The sequence below is a fragment of the Nerophis ophidion genome, linkage group LG09, assembly GCF_033978795.1.
Source record: "Nerophis ophidion isolate RoL-2023_Sa linkage group LG09, RoL_Noph_v1.0, whole genome shotgun sequence".
Classification (NCBI taxonomy): Eukaryota; Metazoa; Chordata; class Actinopteri; order Syngnathiformes; family Syngnathidae; genus Nerophis; species Nerophis ophidion.
The window spans coordinates 3,273,933-3,295,869 of NC_084619.1; the positions used below are offsets into that span (position 1 = coordinate 3,273,933).

General features: G+C 40.5%; 1 protein-coding gene and 1 long non-coding RNA gene across 3 annotated transcripts in view; one reads left to right on the top strand and one right to left on the bottom strand.

The window, feature by feature from the left end:
• LOC133558909 (uncharacterized) overlaps positions 1-12,518 on the bottom strand; it is a 96,037-nt gene extending 83,519 nt beyond the window's left edge. For both annotated transcript variants that reach the window (XR_009808057.1, XR_009808056.1), the window contains exons 1-2: positions 12,386-12,518; positions 9,005-9,068 (exon numbers count right to left, since the gene is read on the bottom strand). This is a non-coding gene — a long non-coding RNA (uncharacterized LOC133558909). The remainder of the gene's footprint in view (positions 1-9,004; positions 9,069-12,385) is intronic.
• Positions 1-19,896, top strand: part of LOC133558908 (leucine-rich glioma-inactivated protein 1-like) — a 47,081-nt gene extending 27,185 nt beyond the window's left edge. The window contains exons 6-8 of the mRNA XM_061910064.1: positions 833-1,002; positions 2,663-2,827; positions 18,227-19,896. Coding sequence (XP_061766048.1) covers positions 833-1,002; positions 2,663-2,827; positions 18,227-19,044 — 1,153 coding nt within the window. The 3' untranslated portion in view covers positions 19,045-19,896. The remainder of the gene's footprint in view (positions 1-832; positions 1,003-2,662; positions 2,828-18,226) is intronic.
• Positions 19,897-21,937: the final 2,041 nt, after the last annotated feature.

Consider the following 21,937-nt stretch of genomic DNA (forward strand, 5'->3'; position numbering starts at 1 on the left):
TAACATACTTTAGCAAAAATCAACAGGAAGTTTGATATTTTCACTTCAATACAACAACTGCATTACTTTCACAATGCATTAGATTCTCAAAATAGTGGCTCCAATGCGTCTTCTAATGCTTATCCGGCCGTGGGTCTCGGGGGCAACAGCCAAAGGCGGACCCGACCAACGCTGCTTGCAGCTTTAATTCAATTTATATCTCATTACACACTGGCTGTATGCAATATGGCTTTTAATTTTTTGCGGCTCCAGACAGATTTGTTTTTGTATTTTTGGTCCAATATGGCTCTTTCAACATTTTGGGTTGCCGACGCCTGCTCTAAAGGCTTAGTGGCCACATGCGTGGACAGCACGTTTTAGCTCCTATTTCCAAAATTGTGTACACTACTGAATTGGGGTCTTATGGCCGCTTATGTGGACACTTATACTGCCATCTGGTGGTGTCAGAAGAGTATAACATACAATGGAATTTTGAGTAAAAATAGTGTAAACATAAGAATTAGCATGTCACTAAACATGAAGTACACGTTTGTTACTTATGGACTAAGTACATCATATCAAAAGATGGTTATTAGTTTTTATTCTAATTGGGGTCCATTAAGCCCAAAGAAAAATTAAAAAAAGCATGTAAACAAAGAGCTTGGGAGGTTTAATAGTGATTTAGAACACTTCGAAAAGAGAAATTCATGTGTTCTTCTACCACCTAAGGATTGTAAATGATGGGGATTTTAAGTGCAGTCCCTTTTTAACCACTGTTATTTTTTGTTTTTTTTTGCTTGAATGCTTTTTATCGTCTTTGGGTATAGAAAGAAGTTTTTGACTTTCCTGACAGAGACTTGCGAGGGAACCAGTTCACTTGTGACTGCAAGCTGAAGTGGCTGGTGGAGTGGATCTACAGCACCAATGCCACAGTGGACCAGATGTACTGCAAAGGCCCGTCGGCGCTGCAGGACAAGGGGATCAACGACCTGATGCCTCAGGCCTTCGACTGCATCACCACAGGTTGGGTAAAAAAAATTATGTTTTACAGAATTTACCAAAATCAAGTTAATTTTTATGATTAACATGCACAAATGCACATTAAAATATAAAAAAATATATATTTTCTGTATTAGCAGTAATGACACAAACAAACAAAGGCTCTTCATTGCCATCTTATCTCTTGTTATTGTCAGAACACAGGCTGCGGATTGTCGAAGCGGCTGATTGAGAACATACCACACCATGTAAATTTGTTTTACCCTTTAAAGGGGAACATTATCAGCAGACCTATGTAAGCGTCAATATATACCTTGATGGTGCAGAAAAAAGACCATATATTTTTTTAACCGATTTCCGAACTCTAAATGGGTGAATTTTGGCGAATTAAACGCCTTTCTGTTTATCGCGCTGTAGGCGATGACGTCAGAATGTGACGTCGCCGATGTAACACAGCCGCCATTTTCATTTTCAACACATTGTAAACATTGGGTCTCAGCTCTGTTATTTTCCGTTTTTTCGAATATTTTTTGGAACCTTGGAGACATCATGCCTCGTCGGTGTGTTGTCGGAGGGTGTAACAACACTAACAGGGAGGGATTCAAGTTGCACCACTGGCCCCAAGATGCCAAAGTGTCTACCGCCAGACCCCCATTGAATGTGCCAGAGTGTCTCCACATTTGACCGGCGATGCTAAGACAGACATGGCACAGAGATGTATGGATAACCTGCAGATGCATTTGCAACCATTAAGTCAACGAAATCACAAAGGTGAGTTTTGTTGATGTTGTTGACTTATGTGCAAATCAGACATATTTGGTCGCGGCGTGACTGCCATCAAATCAATTCTAACATGCTACGCTAATCGACGCTAACATGCTATTTACTGGCGGTGCTAAAGCAGACATGGCACAGAGATGTATGGATAACCTGCAAATGCATTTGCAACGATAGTCAACGAAATCACAAAGGTGAGTTTTGTTGATGTTGACTGCCAGCTAAGCGATGCTAACATGCTACGCTAATCTAAGCTAACATGCTATTTACCGGCGGTGCTAAAGCAGACATGGCACAGAGATGTATGGATAATTTGCAGATGCATTTGCAACTATATTACGTTTCCTTCCACCCACATTTAATGCGAAAAAAACACTTACCAATCGACGGATTTAAGTTGCTCCAGTGTCAAAAGATGCGAAAGTCCTGATCGTTTGGTCCGCACATTTTACGGGCGATGCTAACGCAGCTATTCGGCCATGCTATGGCTATGAATAGCGTCAATAGCTATTCGCTCAATAGCTTCAGTTTCTTCTTCAATACTTTCATACTCCAACCATCTGTTTCAATACATGCGTAATCTGTTGAATCGCTTAAGTCGCTGAAATCCAAGTCTGAATCCGAGCTAATGTCGCTATATCTTGCTGTGGTATTCCCATTGTTTGTTTACATTGGCAGCACTGTATGACGTCACAGGGAAATAGATAGTGGTTTCGAAGATAGCGAAAATAAGGCACTTTAAAGCTTTATTTAGGGATATTCCGAGACCGGTAAAATTTTGAAAAAAACTTCAAAAAATACAACAAGCCACTGGGAACTGATTTGTATTGTTTTTAACCCTTTTGAAATTGTGATAATGTTCCCCTTTAACCTTTTAGTTTAACTTGTGTCGTTGTGCCTCCCACAGAGTTCGCCTCCTACCAGTCCCTCAAGTTCGAATCCATATCCGTCGAGGCCTTTTCCTTCGGCGATGACCAGTTAGTGGTCTACGCTCAGCCCTTCATTGGCAAATGTAGCTTCATGGAGTGGGATCATGTGGAGATGGTCTTCAGGAACTTTGACGATATTGACAGTAAGTCAAGAAAATTACAGCACACTCTGTTTATTTATTTTTTTGTATTGTGGTTCTTGTTTGTTGTGGTGTGCTCTAACTCTAATAAACCCTGACGCTCTCATGCGGCTAAAAGGCCCTGCACTTCCAAACATCATCAAACTTTGGGAGTACGCAACGTCATCTGATGAGATCACCCCACACACACACACGAACACACACACACATTCAAGTATTTCTTATATTTTTGAGACCTCCAAAAAAGGCCTACCTCTTTAGGACCACCCTTTCTAGATATATAAAGTGTTTTCCCGAAAAGCAAAGGAAAGTTGGCGCGTGCAAGACGTGAAGGTAGGGACATATTTATTAATTGCTATAAAAAAGGTACAAAACTAAGGAGCGCGCATTGGCGGAGAACAAACTTGACTAATGAAAACAAAAGACTAGCACAAAGGCAATTAACTATGAACACGAAACAAAAACACTTACTGTGGCATGGCATGAAACATGAACTAAAATAAACAGGAATCTCATGGGTAGCAGAGGTAGTATGGTTGAATAAATAGGATAATGTCACCGGGCTGAACAACAGAAACAGACCGGCTTAAATAGCAGTGACATGATCAGTGAAAACAGGTGCGTGACTCGACAGGTGAAAAGTAATGGGTTGCTATGGTGACAAAACAAACAAAAGTGCACAAAGAGTCCAAAAACAAAAACGAACATGACTAAAACAAAACATGATCACACAGACATGACAATAAAGATTTATATTTACAACATTAATAATATATACAAACTATGTAGGGCCGGGCAATATATCGATACACTCGATATATCGCGGGTTTGTCTTTGTGCGATATAAAAAATGACTATATCGTGATATTCGAGTGTACGTTCTCACGCAGTTGCTTTTAGCTCCGGGCATTAAACTACAGGCTTTTTTCACTCTTTCTTGTCTCTCCTTCTCACAGAGACTTAAAAAAAGCGCACCTTGTTACATACGTCACATACGTTCGGGTCATACGCCCTCGCTGAGCAGAGAGGCAGCAGCATGGGTAACATTAGCCGCGATGCTAGCGGAGTGGTGCGAGTGGTAATACGAGAGAAAGAAGGTGCGAATCTGGTAACAATTGATTTCATTCCTCAGAAAAACAGCACGGGGTCCATCGTCTGGCGGTGGTTTGGCCTCAAGCGGGAAGATGTCAAACAAGTATGCGGCAAAAGCCTTGCTACAAAAAGTAGCACCTACTGCTAATTTGTAGCATTATTTGAAAAGTCAACCGCTAGAGAATTAAGAGTTGTTGAAACTCCACATGTCAACATCTCCGTTCAGTGCCACACCAACAAAATGCCAAAGCAACCATTTTTATATTAACACCATTTGAAAAAAACTGTCAACAGAAGGAGATAACGTCCGAGGGAACCTACCACATAGCGAAGGACATAAATTATTTGATTTCCTATTATGCAGCTTATTTTTATTTGACAGTTATTGAAATATCTTGTGTGACATCATGCACAAAAGTGCACTTTATTTTAAACTATTGTAGTGGCGTTCTGTACAATAAGTGCACTTTAATTTAGTGTTGTTTTGATATGTTATCTTAGTGACATCATGCACAAAAGTGCACTAATAGCTTGTTCTAAAATGTCTCTGACAATCTTGCACCTTCTGTTTTGAAATGACATGAATGTTTGTGCCACTGCTTAATAACTTTAATAAATACAGTATTGGTCAATTGACTTAGTTGTGATTTCCCTCTCTGCATGAAAGTTTAAAAGTAGCATATATTAATGCAGTATGAAAAAGAATGTTTTAATGTAGACACATAGAATCATCATACTGCTGTGATTATATGCATCAGGTGTTAATTCACGGCTAAGGCAAAATATCCAGATATATATCGTGTATCGCGATATGGCTTAAAAATATCGAGATAATCATTAAATGGCCGTATCGCCCAGCCTAATACTATGCAAATATAAAAACGCTTGTTGTGAAAAACGATTTGGAATTTCACAAGAAAAAGGTCACAATTTCACAAGAAAAACTTTGAATTTTGGCAGTATTATAATAAAAGTCATAATTTTACTCAACACAGGTCAAAATTTTAATATTAAGAAAAAAGTTGGATTTTTACTCAATAACAGTCGCAATTTTACAAGACTGGCAATTTTATGAAAAGGGTCGTAATTTTACTCATCAAAAGTCACAATTTTTATAAGAAAAACTTTAAAATGTTGGCAATATTATAACAATAATCGGAATTTTACTTGGCAAACTTGCGACGAAAGTCGTAATTTTACTAGAAAAATGTCACTATTTTAAAAGAACAACAAAAAAAATGGCAATATCGTGATACAAGTCAGAATTTTACATGACAAATGTCGCATTTTGCATTAAAAAGTAATAATTGTACGAGAAAATATTGCAATATTACAGAAACTGAAAGAACATGAAACATTTTTCCCAATTTTATAAAACAAAAGTCGACACATTGTGAGAAAGAGACTGTTTTAGTAAAAAAAATCTTTTTTAGTTTTTTCTCTTTGTAAAAGTTTTTTAATGTTCCTTATTTACTTTAAGTTATTACAGATTGATTGATTAATTGAAACTTTAATTAGTAGATTGCACAGTTCAGTCCATATTCCGTACAATTGACCACTAAATGGTAACACCCGAATACGTTTTTCAACTTGTTTAAGTCGGTGTCCACGTAAATCAATTCATGGTATGACTATCTCTTTATACATATTTTTTTTATTTTTTTATAATTTTGGCAAAAGGGGGCACATTTCAATTTCTTCCACACACTTGTTATTTCATATGTTGACCAGAGGGGGGGGGGCACTTTTGAAACCGACACAGTCCAGTTGAACAATCCCTCCTTTTTGGACCACCTTTCTTTTGATAGATTTCACCACCAGGGGTGCAAATGAGACATTCTCTAATGGATGGGATGATTTTTCTTATTGGGACCATGATTTCGGTCTTAACTTGTTCATCGATCCTCATATGGAAGGTACTTTTCCTTGTTGATGTCTCAAGAAGGGTAGAAATACAAGAACACAAACACACACACACACACACACACACACACACATCTCTAAAAGATGATGTCAGTCCTGTTTGTCTTATCCACATGCGTCATTTACACAAACTATTTGAGCCCGAGAGACAAATCAGTTCCTAATGTGCTAAAAGAGAACATTTAGTCCTTGGAATAAAAGTTAAAGCTGAATGAACTTTTTCGTTAGAGTACAAGAATGTGCCCCAAATTCAAGTAAATGCACTCAGATCAGATCTGGGCTGAATACGGGCCGTTAAGCTTTCAATCCAGCATGCCGAACGTTTCCAAAATATTTTTGTAACCCTTTAACATCAAAAATATAGCCGCCAATATGATGTGCATATAGTAAATATACATATTTTTATATATCCATCCATCTTCTTACGCTTGTCCGAGATCGGTCGCGGGGGCAGCAACCCAAGCAGAAAAGGCCAGACTTTCCTCTCCTCAGCCACTTAATTCAGCTCCTCCTGGGGGATCCCAAACTGTTCCCAGGTCAGCCAGCAAACAGAGTCTCCCCAACATGTCCTGGGTCTTCCCCGTTGCCTCCTACCGATCGGCCGTGCCCTTAACGCCTCAGCAGGATGGCATTTGGGGGACATCCTGACCAGAAGCCGGAACTACCTAATCTGGCTCTTCTCATTGTGAAGGAGAAGCGGCTTTACTCTGAACCCCCTCGCGAATAACAGAGCTTCTCACCCTAAGGAAGAGACAAGATTTTAAGGGACTTGAATTCCTTCATTTGGGGCAAGATCTCCTCTCCAACACAGAGATGGCGCTCCACCCTTTTTCGGGCAAGAACCATAGACTCGGAATTGGAGGTTCTGATTCTCATCCCGGTCACTATACACTCGGCTGAAAACTGTTCCAGTGAGAGCTAAATATCCTGGACATATGAAGCCATTAGAACCACATCATCTGCAAAAAGCAGAGACCTAATCCCCTCAAGGCCCTGACTACGCCTGGAAATTCTGTCCATAAAAGTTATGAACAGAATTAGTGACAAAGTGCAGCCCTGGCAGAGTCCAACCTTCACTGGAACCAGGTCCAATTTACAGAAGACCAAGCTCTGACACCGATCACAGGAGGAGCAGACCGCCACAATCAGGCAATCCGATACCCCGTACTCTCTGACCACTCCCCACAGGACTTCTATTGTCACAGTAGAATACCTTCTATATGTCCACAAAGCACATGTAGACTGGTTAGTTAAATTGAAACACACCCTCCGGTTCACTTTCTAAAAGAGAGGAACCACCACCATGATCTGACAATCCAGAGGAACTCCAAGCGGATTTCATCCACCGAGGAGCATATTAACTCCTTCGGCAACCTCAGCCCCAGAAATAGGAGAGCCAACCACAGGTTCCCCAGGCACTGCTTCCTCATAGAAATACACATAGGTGGGATTGAGGTTTTTGAATTATTCACTCCACCGATCCAGAATATCCCGAGTCGAGGTCGGCAACACACCATCCCCACCCTACACGGTGTTGACAGTGCACTGCTTTCCCCTCCTGAAGCAACGGATGGTGGTCCAGAATTGCTTCGGAGCTGTTCGTAAGTCGTTTTCCATGGCTTCCCTAAACTACTCCCTTGTCTGACTTTTTGCTGCTTGGCCTGTCGGTACCTGTCCGCTGCCTGGGGGGTCCCATGAGCTAAAAGGATCCAATAGGACTCCTTCTTCAATTTGACAGCATCCTTGATTGCTGGTGTCCACCAGCAATTACTGCCACAAAATGCACTAACCACCTTGCGGCCTCAACAATAAACGTACGGAACAAGGTCCATTCGGACTCAACGTCCAGCACCAGGCTCGTGACACGTTCAAAGTTCTTCAAGAGGTGTGAATTGAGATTCTCTCTGACGTGAAACTCTAACAAACGTTCCCATCAGACCCTCACTATCCATTTGGGCTTACCAGGTCTGACCGGCGACCTCCCCCATCACCAGAGCCAACTCACCCCGAGGTCAGATTCAGTTGAAAACTCTGCCCCTCTCTCACCCGAGTGTCTAAAACATGAGACCGCGAATCCCATGACACAACCACAAAGTCGCTCATCGAACTGCGGCCTAGGGTGTCCTGGTGCTAAGTGCACATATGGACACCGTTATCTTTGAACATGGTGTTCGTTATGAACAATCTGTGACGAACACAAAAGTCCAACAACAAAACACCACTCGGGTTCAGATCCGGACAGCCGATTCCAATCTCGCCTCCCCAGGTTTCACTGTTGTTGCCAATGTGAGCGCTGAAGTCCCCAAGCAAAACAAGGGAATCACCTGAGGGAGCACTCCCCAGTACTCCCTTGAGGGAATCCAAACATAGCGGGTAATCCGAGCTACTGTTTGGTGCGTAAGCGCAACAGTCAGGATCCGTCCCCCCACCTGGAGGCAGAGGGAAGCTACCCCCTCATCTGCTGGGTTACATGCCAACATACAGGTCTTTAGCCGGGGGGGGCAACACTTGGAACACTAGAGTGGAAGAGATCCAGTCCCTCTATCAATGTGACTCCCGGGTAAAAATAAATGACCAGGTCTGTCTTAAGTGATGGTTGACAAATTCACCGGTCGATCTACGTTCCCATCCTCACCTATGGTCATGAGCTGTGGGTGATGACCGAAAGGACAAAATCACGGGTACAAGCGGCCGAAATGAGTTTCCTCCGCCGGGTGGCGGGTCTCTCCCTTAGAGTTAGGGTGAGAAGCTCTGCCATCCGGGAGGAACTCAAAGTAAAGCCGCTGCTCCTCCACATGGAGAGGAGCCAGATGAGGTGGTTCGGGCATCTGGTCAGGATGCCACCCGAACGCCTCCCTAGGGAGGTGTTTAGGGCACATCCGACCGGTAGGAGGCCACGGGGAAGACCCAGGACACTTTGGGAAGACTATGTCTCCCGGCTGGCCTGGGAATGCATCGGGATCCCCCGGGACGAGCTGGACAAAGTCGCTGGGGAGAGGGAAGTCTGAGCTTCTCTGCTTGGGCTCGGAGGCGGAAGAAGATGCATGGATGCATGTAATATTAACAGAGATGATACTTCCAATCAGCTTGTACATACAAAGTTGCAATATTAACAAAAAGCACATTGTTTACACGCAGCTAATAATGTGAAGCACATTTACTTACGCTGTCTTGAATCCTTCTGACTCCTCCAATCAAGTAGTTCCTCCATAATCATCGCCAGCACCAGCTAAAAAAAAGAAAATTGTCCTTCAGTGTCATACTACAATTCTTTCTGTGCTTCTTAACGTCATAAATGGAGCGGCGTGCCAGCGATTTGAGGGTTCCAGGTTCGAATCCGCCATTCCGCCTGTGTCCTTGGGCAAGACACTTTACCCATCTGCTCCCAGCGCCACCCACACTGATTTGAATGTAGCTTAAATATGTAGATAATGGGTTCCATTCACTACGCAGAGCACTTTGAGTCTCTAGAGAAAAAGTGCTATATACAGTCGCGATCAAAAGTTGACATACACTTGTAAAGAACATCATGTCATGGCTTGAGTTTCCAATCATTTCTACAACTCTTATTGTTTTGTGACGGAGTGATTGGAGCACATACTTGTGGGTCGCCAAGAAAAATTCACGAAGTTTGGTTCTTTTATGAATTTATTATGTGGCTACTGAAAATGTGACCAAATCTGATGAGTCATCATCATTATTTATTTTTATTCCTTGCATGAAAATGCATATACATACAAGCCACGTACAATTGACACTTTCATTGTTTTGTTTTTATTCTTATGCATTTCCATGATCAGAAAGGAGCAGATGGAAGAATACTATTCTTATATTTATCTGCCCCCTTTTTAACACAAATTATTTTAGATGGCTCTATAACTGTTCCCTCCACCAACACCCGAACGCCAACATCCATCCATCCATTTTCTACCGCTTATTCCCTTTCGGGGTCGCGGGGGGAGCTGGCGCCTATCTCAGCTACAATTGGGCGGAAGGCGGGGTACACCCTGGACAAATCGCCACCTCATCGCAGGGCCAACACAGATAGACAGACAACATTCACACACACACGAACGCCAACATACTTTTTAAATTTCCTTTAAACATTTTCACAATGACACGTCCAATCTAAATCAAAATTCAGTTTGATATAATTCCAGTTTTCTCTTTTTATAACTTTTTTTAAATTCAAGTATATTCTTACAGCTTTTTAAGTCTTTGTTCAGAGAATTCCATGCTTTCACACCAGCAACAGACAAAAGGATACATACAGCAATGTTAATATTTGGTTACATGTCCCTTGGCAATTTTCCCTATAATAAGGCGCTTTTGGTAGCCATCCACACCCAACTCCGCCAAAGACCCAACCTCCAGGCTGATAATTTTAGGTTGTCCTGAATAATTAGGAGGTACTCCTCCTTTTTTATTGTCCCATTTAAAGCACCAGTTCCATTGGCAGCAAAACAGGCCCAGAGCATAAAACTACCACCACCATGCTCGACGGTGGGTATGGTGTTCCTGGGATTAAAAGCCTCAGCTTTTGTCCTCCAAACATATTTCTGGGTATTGTGGCCAAACAGCTCCATTTTTGTTTCATCTGACCACAGAACTTTCCTCCAGAAGGACTTATCTTTGTTTCCTTGTCATGTCAGATGAATTTTTTTTTTTAGCTGTTTGGCCACAGTACCCAGCAATATGTTTGGAGGAGAAAATGTGAGGCCTTTAATCCCGAGAACACCAGGCCTACCGTCAAGCATGGTGGTGGTAGTATTATGATCTGGGCCTGTTTTGCTGACAATGAAACTGGTGCTTTACAGAGAGTAAATGGGACAATTTGAGCAGCAGCGGCGGCGGCGATGACCAAGAAGAACGCGGAGTTGGAATATAATTACAACACTTTATGTACATATTCATATACATATTTATATAATATTTAGATATTTATATAATATGTAACTACAAGCTCCTTTCACAGACAGAGTCCCATTGCTTTTATTAGCGGTCGAGAGGGTCAAAAGCCGAAAAAAAATAAATAATATATATATATATATATATATATATATATATATATATATATATATATATATTTTTTTTTTTTTGGCGGCCGTAATTCTTTCGTGGCGGGCCACCACAAATAAATTAATGTGTGGGAAACCCTGGTAACATTACGGTTGCTATGTAAAAATGATGGTAACATTACGGTTGCTACGTAAAAATGATGGTAACATTACGGTTGCTACGTAAAAATGATGGTAACATTACGGTTGCTACGTAAAAATGATGTTAACATTACGGTTGCTATGTAACATTACGGTTGCTATGTACAAAAGATGGTAACATTACGGTTTCTTTGTAAAAATGATGGTAACATTACGGTTGCTACGTAAAAATGATAGTAACATTATGTTTGCTACGTACAAAAGATGGTAACATTACGGTTTCTACGTAAAAATGATGGTATGGTCACTACGTAAAAAATTGTGGTGACATTACAGTTGCTACGTAAAAAAGATGGTAACATTACGGTTGCTACGTAAAAATGATGGTAACATTACGGTTGCTACGTAAAAATTATGTTAACATTACGGTAGCTATTTAAAAATGATAGTAACATTACGTTTGCTACGTACAAAAGATGGTAACATTACGGTTTCTACGTAAAAATGATGGTAACATTATGGTCGCTACGTAAAAAAATGATGTTAACATTACAGTTGCTACATAAAAATGATGGTAACATTACGGTTGCTACGTAAAAATGATGTTAACATTACGGCAGCTACGTAAAAATGATGGTAACATTACGGTTGCTACGTACAAAAGATGGTAACATTACGGTTTCTTCGTAAAAATGATGGTAACATTATGGTTGCTACGTAAAAATGATAGTAACATTACGTTTGCTACGTACAAAAGATGGTAACATTACGGTTTCTACGTAAAAATGATGGTATGGTCGCTACGTAAAAAATTGTGGTGACATTACAGTTGCTACGCAAAAAAGATGGTAACATTACGGTTGCTACGTAAAAATGATGGTAACATTACGGTTGCTACGTAAAAATTATGTTAACATTACGGTAGCTATGTAAAAATGATAGTAACATTACGTTTGCTACGTACAAAAGATGGTAACATTACGGTTTCTACGTAAAAATGATGGTAACATTATGGTCGCTACGTAAAAAATGATGTTAACATTACAGTTGCTGCATAAAAATGATGGTAACATTACGGTTGCTACGTAAAAATTATGTTAACATTACGGCAGCTACGTAAAAATGATGGTAACATTACGGTTGCTACGTACAAAAGATGGTAACATTACGGTTTCTACGTAAAAATGATGGTAACATTGCGGTTGCTACGTAAAAATTATGTTAACATTACGGTAGCTATGTAAAAATGATGGTAACATTACGTTTGCTACGTACAACAGATGGTAACATTACGGTTTCTACGTAAAAATGATGTTAACATCATACGGTTGCGACGTAAAAGATTAGTTTGTGTCTTTAAACATGATATACTTCATGACCACATTACCTTAATTACTTTCAAACAAAATTGTCACTTATCTTGACTTGTTCGCAGGGGAAAAAACTTTCTTTTCCAGCGCGTCTGATTGAATATAAACACTTTGACAACACGTTGTTTTGTTATTCTTCTTCGACGCAAGCCACCTGCTCAGTGCCAATGCCACAGCATTTAATAGAAGCAGTGCCATCTAGTGTCTAAAATAGGAAGTACAACAACCACAGTTTAAAACGTTATAGAAATTGTTTTTTGTTGTTGTTGTTGTTGTTGCTGGATATAGATATTTAAATGTATTGTAACCTGTTCTGCCGTGAACCCGGTGTGACTAAATCACGATATAAACTTGTGTGGAAAGCTGTTTGATGGAACGTATTTGGGACATACAGTTTTGTAGGGAAGTGAAAGGCTGTTTGAAAGGCAGTTCTCATGATGCATTCAATGGCACATACTATTATGTTGGATCCACTATGGACTGGACTCCCATACTAATCTGTTAGATCCACTATGGACTGGACTCTCACTATTATGTTAGATCCACTATGGACTGGACTTTCACTATTATGTTAGATCCACTATGGACTGGACTCTCACACTATTATGTTAGATCCACTATGGACTGGACTCTCACACTATTATGTTAGATCCACTATGGACTCGACTCTCACATTACTATGTTAGATCCACTATGGACTGGACTTTCAGACTATTTTGCTAGATCCACTATGGACTGGACTCTCACTATTATGTTAGATCCACTATGGACTGGACTCACACAATTATGTTAGACCCACTATGGACTGGACTCTCACTATTATGTTAGATCCACTATGGACTGGACTCTCACTATTATGTTAGATCCACTATGGACTCGACTCTCACATTACTATGTTAGATCCACTATGGACTGGACTTTCAGACTATTTTGCTAGATCCACTATGGACTGGACTCTCACTATTATGTTGGATCCACTATGGACTGGACTCTCACTATTATGTTGGATCCACTATGGACTGGACTCTCACACTATTATGTTAAATCCACTATGGACTGGAATCTCGCACTATCATGTTAGATCCACTATGGACTCGACTCTCACACTATTATGTTAGATCCACTATGGACTGGACTCTCACGCTATTATGTTAGATCCACTGTGGACTGGACTCTCACACTATTATGTTAGATCCACTATGGACTGGACTCTCACACTATTATGTTAGATCCACTATGGACTGGACTCTCACTATTATGTTAGATCCACTATGGACTGGACTCTCCCACTATCATGTTAGATCCACTATGGACTGGACTCTCACTATTATGTTAGATCCACTATGGACTGGACTCTCCCACTATCATGTTAGATCCACTATGGACTGGACTCTCACTATTATGTTAGATCCACTATAGACTGGAATCTCACACTAATCTGTTAGATCCACTATGGACTGGACTCTCACACTATTATGTTAGATCCACTATGGACTGGACTCTCATACTAATCTGTTAGATCCACTATGGACTGGACTCTCACTATCATGTTAGATCCACTATAGACTGGAATCTCACACTAATCTGTTAGATCCACTATGGACTGGACTTTCAGACTATTTTGCTAGATCCACTATAGACTGGACTCTCACACTCTTATGTTAGATCCACTATGGACTGGACTCTCACAATAATATGTTAGATCGACTATGGACTGGACTCTCACACTATTATGTTAGATCCACTATGGACTGGACTCTCACACTATTATGTTAGATCCACTATGGACTGGACTCTCACACTATTATGTTAGATCCACTATGGACTGGACTCTCACACTATTATGTTAGATCCACTATGGACTGGACTCTCACTATTATGTTAGATCCACTATGGACTGGACTCTCACACTATTATGTTAGATCCACTATGGATTGGACTCTCACAATAATATGTTAGATCGACTATGGACTGGACTCTCACTATTATGTTAGATCCACTATGGACTGGACTCTCACTATTATGTTAGATCCACTATGGACTGGAGTTTCAGACTATTTTGCTAGATCCACTATGGACTGGACTCTCACACTATTATGTTAGATCCACTATGGACTGGACTTTCAGACTATTTTGCTAGATCCACTATAGACTGGACTCTCACACTCTTATGTTAGATCCACTATGGACTGGACTCTCACTATTATGTTAGATCGACTATGGACTGGACTCTCACTATTATGTTAGATCCACTATGGACTGGACTCTCACACTATTATGTTAGATCCACTATGGACTGGACTCTCACACTATTATGTTAGATCCACTATGGACTGGACTCTCACACTATTATGTTAGATCCACTATGGACTGGACTTTCAGACTATTTTGCTAGATCCACTATAGACTGGACTCTCACACTCTTATGTTAGATCCACTATGGACTGGACTCTCACTATTATGTTAGATCGACTATGGACTGGACTCTCACTATTATGTTAGATCCACTATGGACTGGACTCTCACACTATTATGTTAGATCCACTATGGACTGGACTCTCACACTATTATGTTAGATCCACTATGGACTGGACTCTCACACTATTATGTTAGATCCACTATGGACTGGACTCTCACACTATTATGTTAGATCCACTATGGACTGGACTCTCACTATTATGTTAGATCGACTATGGACTGGACTCTCACTATTATGTTAGATCCACTATGGACTGGACTCTCACACTATTATGTTAGATCCACTATGGACTGGACTCTCACTATTATGTTAGATCCACTATGGACTGGACTCTCCCACTATCATGTTAGATCCACTATGGACTGGACTCTCACTATTATGTTAGATCCACTATAGACTGGAATCTCACACTAATCTGTTAGATCCACTATGGACTGGACTCTCACACTATTATGTTAGATCCACTATGGACTGGACTCTCACTATCATGTTAGATCCACTATAGACTGGAATCTCACACTAATCTGTTAGATCCACTATGGACTGGACTTTCAGACTATTTTGCTAGATCCACTATAGACTGGACTCTCACACTCTTATGTTGGATCCACTATGGACTGGACTCTCACACTAATCTGTTAGATCCACTATGGACTGGACTCTCACTAATATGTTGGATCCACTATGGACTGGACTCTCACACTATTATGTTAGATCCACTATGGACTGGACTCTCACTATTATGTTAGATCCACTATGGACTGGACTCTCACACTATTATGTTAGATCCACTATGGACTGGACTTTCTCACTATAATGTTAGATCCACTATGGACTGGACTCTCACACTATTATGTTAGATCCACTATGGACTGGACTCTCACACTATTATGTTAGATCCACTATGGACTGGACTCTCACACTATTATGTTAGATCCACTATGGACTGGACTCTCACACTATTATGTTAGATCCACTATGGACTGGACTCTCACACTATTATGTTAGATCCACTATGGACTTGACTCTCACACTATTATGTTAGATCCACTATGGACTGGACTCTCACACTATTATGTTAGATCCACTATGGACTGGACTCTCACACTATTATGTTAGATCCACTATGGACTGGACTCTCTCAATATTATGTTAGATCCACTATGGACTGGACTCTCACTATTATGTTAGATCCACTATGGACTGGACTCTCACTATTATGTTAGATCCACTATGGACTGGACTCTCACACTAATCTGTTAGATCCACTATGGACTGGACTCTCACACTAATCTGTTAGATCCACTATGGACTGGACTCTCACACTAATCTGTTAGATCCACTATGGACTGGACTCTCACACTATTATGTTAGATCCACTATGGACTGGACTCTCACACTATTATGTTAGATCCACTATGGACTGGACTCTCACTATTATGTTAGATCCACTATGGACTGGACTCTCACACTAATCTGTTAGATCCACTATGGACTGGACTCTCACTATTATGTTAGATCCACTATGGACTGGACTCTCACTATTATGTTAGATCCACTATGGACTGGACTCTCACTATTATGTTAGATCCGGTATGGACTGGACTCTCACACTATTATGTTAGATCCACTATGGACTGGACTCTCACACTAATCTGTTAGATCCACTATGGACTGGACTCTCACACTAATCTGTTAGATCCACTATGGACTGGACTCTCACACTAATCTGTTAGATCCACTATGGACTGGACTCTCACACTAATCTGTTAGATCCAGTATGGACTGGACTCTCACACTATTATGTTAGATCCACTATGGACTGGACTCTCACACTATTATGTTAGATCCACTATGGACTGGACTCTCACTATTATGTTAGATCCACTATGGACTGGACTCTCACACTAATCTGTTAGATCCACTATGGACTGGACTCTCACTATTATGTTAGATCCACTATGGACTGGACTCTCACTATTATGTTAGATCCACTATGGACTGGACTCTCACACTAATCTGTTAGATCCACTATGGACTGGACTCTCACACTAATCTGTTAGATCCACTATGGACTGGACTCTCACACTAATCTGTTAGATCCACTATGGACTGGACTCTCACACTATTATGTTAGATCCACTATGGACTGGACTCTCACACTATTATGTTAGATCCACTATGGACTAGACTCTCACACTATTATGTTGGATCCACTATAGACTGGACTCACACTATTATGTTAGATCCACTATAGACTGGACTCTCACACTATTATGTTAGATCCACTATGGACTGGACTCTCTCACTATTATGTTAGATCCACTATGGACTAAACTCTCTCACTATTATGTTAGATCCACTATGGACTAAACTCTCTCACTATTATGTTAGATCCACTATGGACTGGACTCTCACACTAATCTGTTAGATCCACTATGGACTGGACTCTCACTATTATGTTAGATCCTCTATGGACTGGACTCTCACATTATTATGTTAGATCCACTATGGACTGGACTCTCACTATTATGTTAGATCCACTATGGACTGGACTCTCACACTATTATGTTAGATCCACTATGGACTGGACCTCACACTATTATGTTAGATCCACTATGGACTGGACTCTCACTAATCTGTTAGATCCACTATGGACTGGACTCTCACACTATTATGTTAGATCCACTATGGACTGGACTCTCACTATTATGTTAGATCCACTATGGACTGGACTCTCACACTATTATGTTAGATCCACTGTGGACTAGACTCTCACACTATTATGTTAGATCCACTATGGACTGGACTCTCACACTAATCTGTTAGATCCACTATGGACTGGACTCTCTCACTATTATGTTAGATCCACTATGGACTGGACTCTCACAATATTATGTTAGATCCACTATGGACTAGACTCTCACTATTATGTTAGATCCACTATGGACTGGACTCTCACTATTATCTTGGATCCACTATGGACTGGACTCTCACTATTATGTTAGATCCACTATGGACTGGACTCTCACACTATTATGTTAGATCCATTATGGACTGGACTCTCACACTATTATGTTAGATCCACTATGGACTGGACTCTCACTATTATGTTAGATCCACTATGGACTGGACTTTCACACTATTATGTTAGATCCACTATGGACTGGACTCTCACACTATTATGTTAGATCCACTATGGACTGGACTCTCACACTATTATGTTAGATCCACTATGGACTGGACTCTCTCACTATTATGTTAGATCCACTATGGACTGGACTCTCACAATATTCTGCCAGCTCCACTCGATGTCCATTGCACCTTAGTAAACTTTGATTGATTGATTGATTGATTGATAGATTGCGGTCTTCTCCAGGCACGTCCACGGTGATCTGCAAGCCTCTGGTGATCGACAAGCAGCTCTTCATCATCGTGGCCCAGCTGTTCGGCGGCTCCCACATCTACAAGCGCGACGCGTCGGCCAACAAGTTCATCAAACTCCAGGGCATCGACATCCTGAAGATCCGCAAGCCCAACGACGTGGAGACCTTCCGCATCGACGGCGAGTCCTTCTTCGTCATGGCCGACAGCTCCAAGGCGGGCTCCACCACCATCTACAAGTGGAACGGCAACGGCTTCTACTCGCACCAGTCGCTCCACCCCTGGTACCGCGACACGGACGTGGAGTACGTGGACATCTCGTCCAAGCCCCACCTCATCCTGTCCAGCAGCTCGCAGAGACCCGTCATCTACCAGTGGAACAAGGGCAGCAAGATCTTCGAGAGACGCACCGACATCCCCGAGATGGAGGACGTCTACGCCGTCAAGCACTTCCTGGTCAAGGCCGAGCTCTTCATCTGCCTGACGCGCTTCATCGGCGACTCCAAGGTGATGCGCTGGGACGGCGCTCTCTTCCGGGAGCTGCAGACCGTGCCCTCGCGCGGCTCCATGGTCTTCCAGCCCTTCTCGCTGGCCGGCTGGCAGTACGCCATCCTGGGCAGCGACTACTCCTTCACGCAGGTCTACCGCTGGGACGCCAAGAAGGGCGAGTTGGTGCACTTCCAGGAGCTCAACATCCAGGCGCCGCGGGCCTTCACGCCCGTCTCCATCGACAACCGCCGCTTCCTGCTGGCGTCCAGCTTCAAGGGGAAGACGCAGATTTACGAGCACCTGGTCATCGACCTGAGCGACTGAGCGTCCGCACTCGCGTGGTCTCCTTTTAACCGAGTGCATTGCGAACACATGTTACGGCGACGGGGTGAGGTCAGGGTTCTTCATCCGTGCATGCCTGCCTTGACGCACCTGGAAGATGAACACTTAGGATGACATCATGCCTTGGGGGACCCCTTTTTGAGTTAAAAACACGACTCTCATGTGTCCCAATACTTTTGTCCTTGGTGTACAATGCGATTGAGTTGAGCCGCGAAAATCTAACCCCCGTGTCCCAATACTTTCGAACGGCCATCTGGGAAAATATGCCTAGGTCAGCAACTTCAAGAAACAAAAAATGTGACGACAACCCTACACACTAAAAAATGTTGGGTTAAAAAATAACCCAATTTTAACCCAAATTCTGGGTCAGAAAGGACAAGTTATTTTAACTTAACATTTTGGGTTATTTGTTTCCACCCAACTTTTGCATTTAATTATTTAACCAAAAAAGTTAAGTTTTGATAATTTAATGTTGGTTTATTCCCAACCCAACTATTGGGTTGAATTATTTAACCCACAAGTTGAGTTATGCTAACTCAAAGTTGGTTGATTCATAACCCAACTTTTGGGTTGAATTTATTTAACCCAAAAGCTGATTTATGTTAACTCAATGTTGGTTTATTCATAACCCAAACATTGGGTTGAAATTATTTAGCCCAAAAAATTTGAGTTATGCTAACTCAATGTTGGTTGATTCATAACCCAACTTTTGGGTTGAATTTATTTAACCGAAAAGCTGAGTTATGCTAACTCAATGTTGGTTTATTCATAACCCAACCATTGGGTTGAAATTATTTAACCCAAAAAAGTTGAGTTATGCTAACTCAATGTTGGTTGATTCATAACCCAACTTTTGGGTTGAATTGATTTAACCCAAAAGCTGAGTTATGCTAATTCAATGTTGGTTGATTCATAACCAAACTTTTGGGTTGAATTTCTTTAACCCAAAAGTTGATTTATGCTAACTCAATGTTGGTTGATTCATAACCCAACCATTGGGTTGAAATTATTTAACCCAAAAAGTTGAGTTATGCTAACTCAATGTTGGTTGATTCATAACCAAACTTTTGGGTTGAATTTCTTTAACCCAAAAGTTGAGTTATGCTAACTCAATGTTGGTTGATTCATAACCCAACCATTGAGTTGAAATTATTTAACCCAAAAAAGTTGAGTTATGTTAACTCAATGTTGGTTGATTCATAACCAAACTTTTGGGTTGAATTTCTTTAACCCAAAAGTTGAGTTATGCTAACTCAATGTTGGTTGATTCATAACCCAACTTTTGGGTTGAATTTATTTAACCCAAAAGCTGAGTTATGCTAACTCAATGTTGGTTGATTCATAACCAAACTGTTGGGTTGAATTTATTTAACTCAAAAGTTGAGTTATGCTAATTCAATGTTGGTTGATTCATAACCCAACCATTGAGTTGAAATTATTTAACCCAAAAAAGTTGAGTTATGTTAACTCAATGTTGGTTGATTCATAACCAAACTTTTGGGTTGAATTTCTTTAACCCAAAAGTTGAGTTATGCTAACTCAATGTTGGTTGATTCATAACCCAACTGTTGGGTTGAATTTATTTAACTCAAAAGTTGAGTTATGCTAATTCAATGTTGGTTGATTCATAACCAAACTGTTGGGCTGAATTTGTTTAACTCAAAAAGTTCAGTTATGCTAAGTCAATGTTGGTTGATTCATAACCCAACTGTTGAGTTGAATTTATTTAACCCAAAAAGTTGAGTATTGTTAAGTCAATGTTGGTTGATTCATAACTCAACTATTGGGTTGAAATTATTTAACCCAAAAGGGGAGTTATGCTAACTCAATGTTGGTTGATTCATAACCCAACTGTTGAGTTGAATTTATTTAACCCAAAAAGTTGAGTATTGTTAAGTCAATGTTGGTTGATTCATAACTCAACTATTGGGTTGAAATTATTTAACCCAAAAGGGGAGTTATGCTAACTCAATGTTGGTTGATTCATAACCCAACTTTTGGGTTGAATTATTTAACCCAAATTTGAGTTATGCCAAGTCAATGTTGGTTGATTCATAACCCAACTATTGGGTTGAATTTATTTAACGCAAAAGTTGAGTTGTGCTAACTCCAAGTTGGCTGATTAATAACCCAACTATTGGGTTGAATTTATTAACCCCAAATTTAGGTATGCTAACTAAATGTTGGTTGATTCATAATCCAACTTTTGGGTTAATGTTATTTAACCCAAAAGTTGAGTTATGCTAACTCAATCTTGGTTGATTCATAACCCAACTGTTGGGTTGAATTTATTTAACCCAAAATCTGAGTTATGCTAACTACAATGTTGGGTTGTTCCAAAACCAACTATTGGGTTGCGCAATTTAGCTCTCCTTGACCCAATAATTGGTTAAAAATTAAAAAAATCATTTTTTTTTTTTTTCCCAAGAATTGCCGTAGTTCTATACAGCATGCTCAAATATTGTCATGTACATAAAATGTGTGATTGTAAATAATGTGAATAAGATTAAAAAAGAAAAAAAGTAACTTTTCAATTAAAAAAAAAAAAGCCTTTTACCCAAAAATGCATTACTCAGTGAAAAACAAACCAAAACTGGTTCATAGTTTAGAAAACCTAAAAATGGACTTAAAATAATAGCCTTAAAATCCAAAAAATGGATTGCTCGTCATAAAAACAACATCAAAATTTACCCCAACACTCGCAACTCATAAATTTGGTTATCAAAAATAAGCCAGCATTTTTTTAGTGTGTAGAAGACACTTAAACGCGACGTTGGAAAAGAGGCATGAGCAAAATATATAAATCATTTCACCAAGCTAACAAAATAGCACCTAACTAAAATGACTGGCTCGCTACATTTTAAGTGGGTTTTAA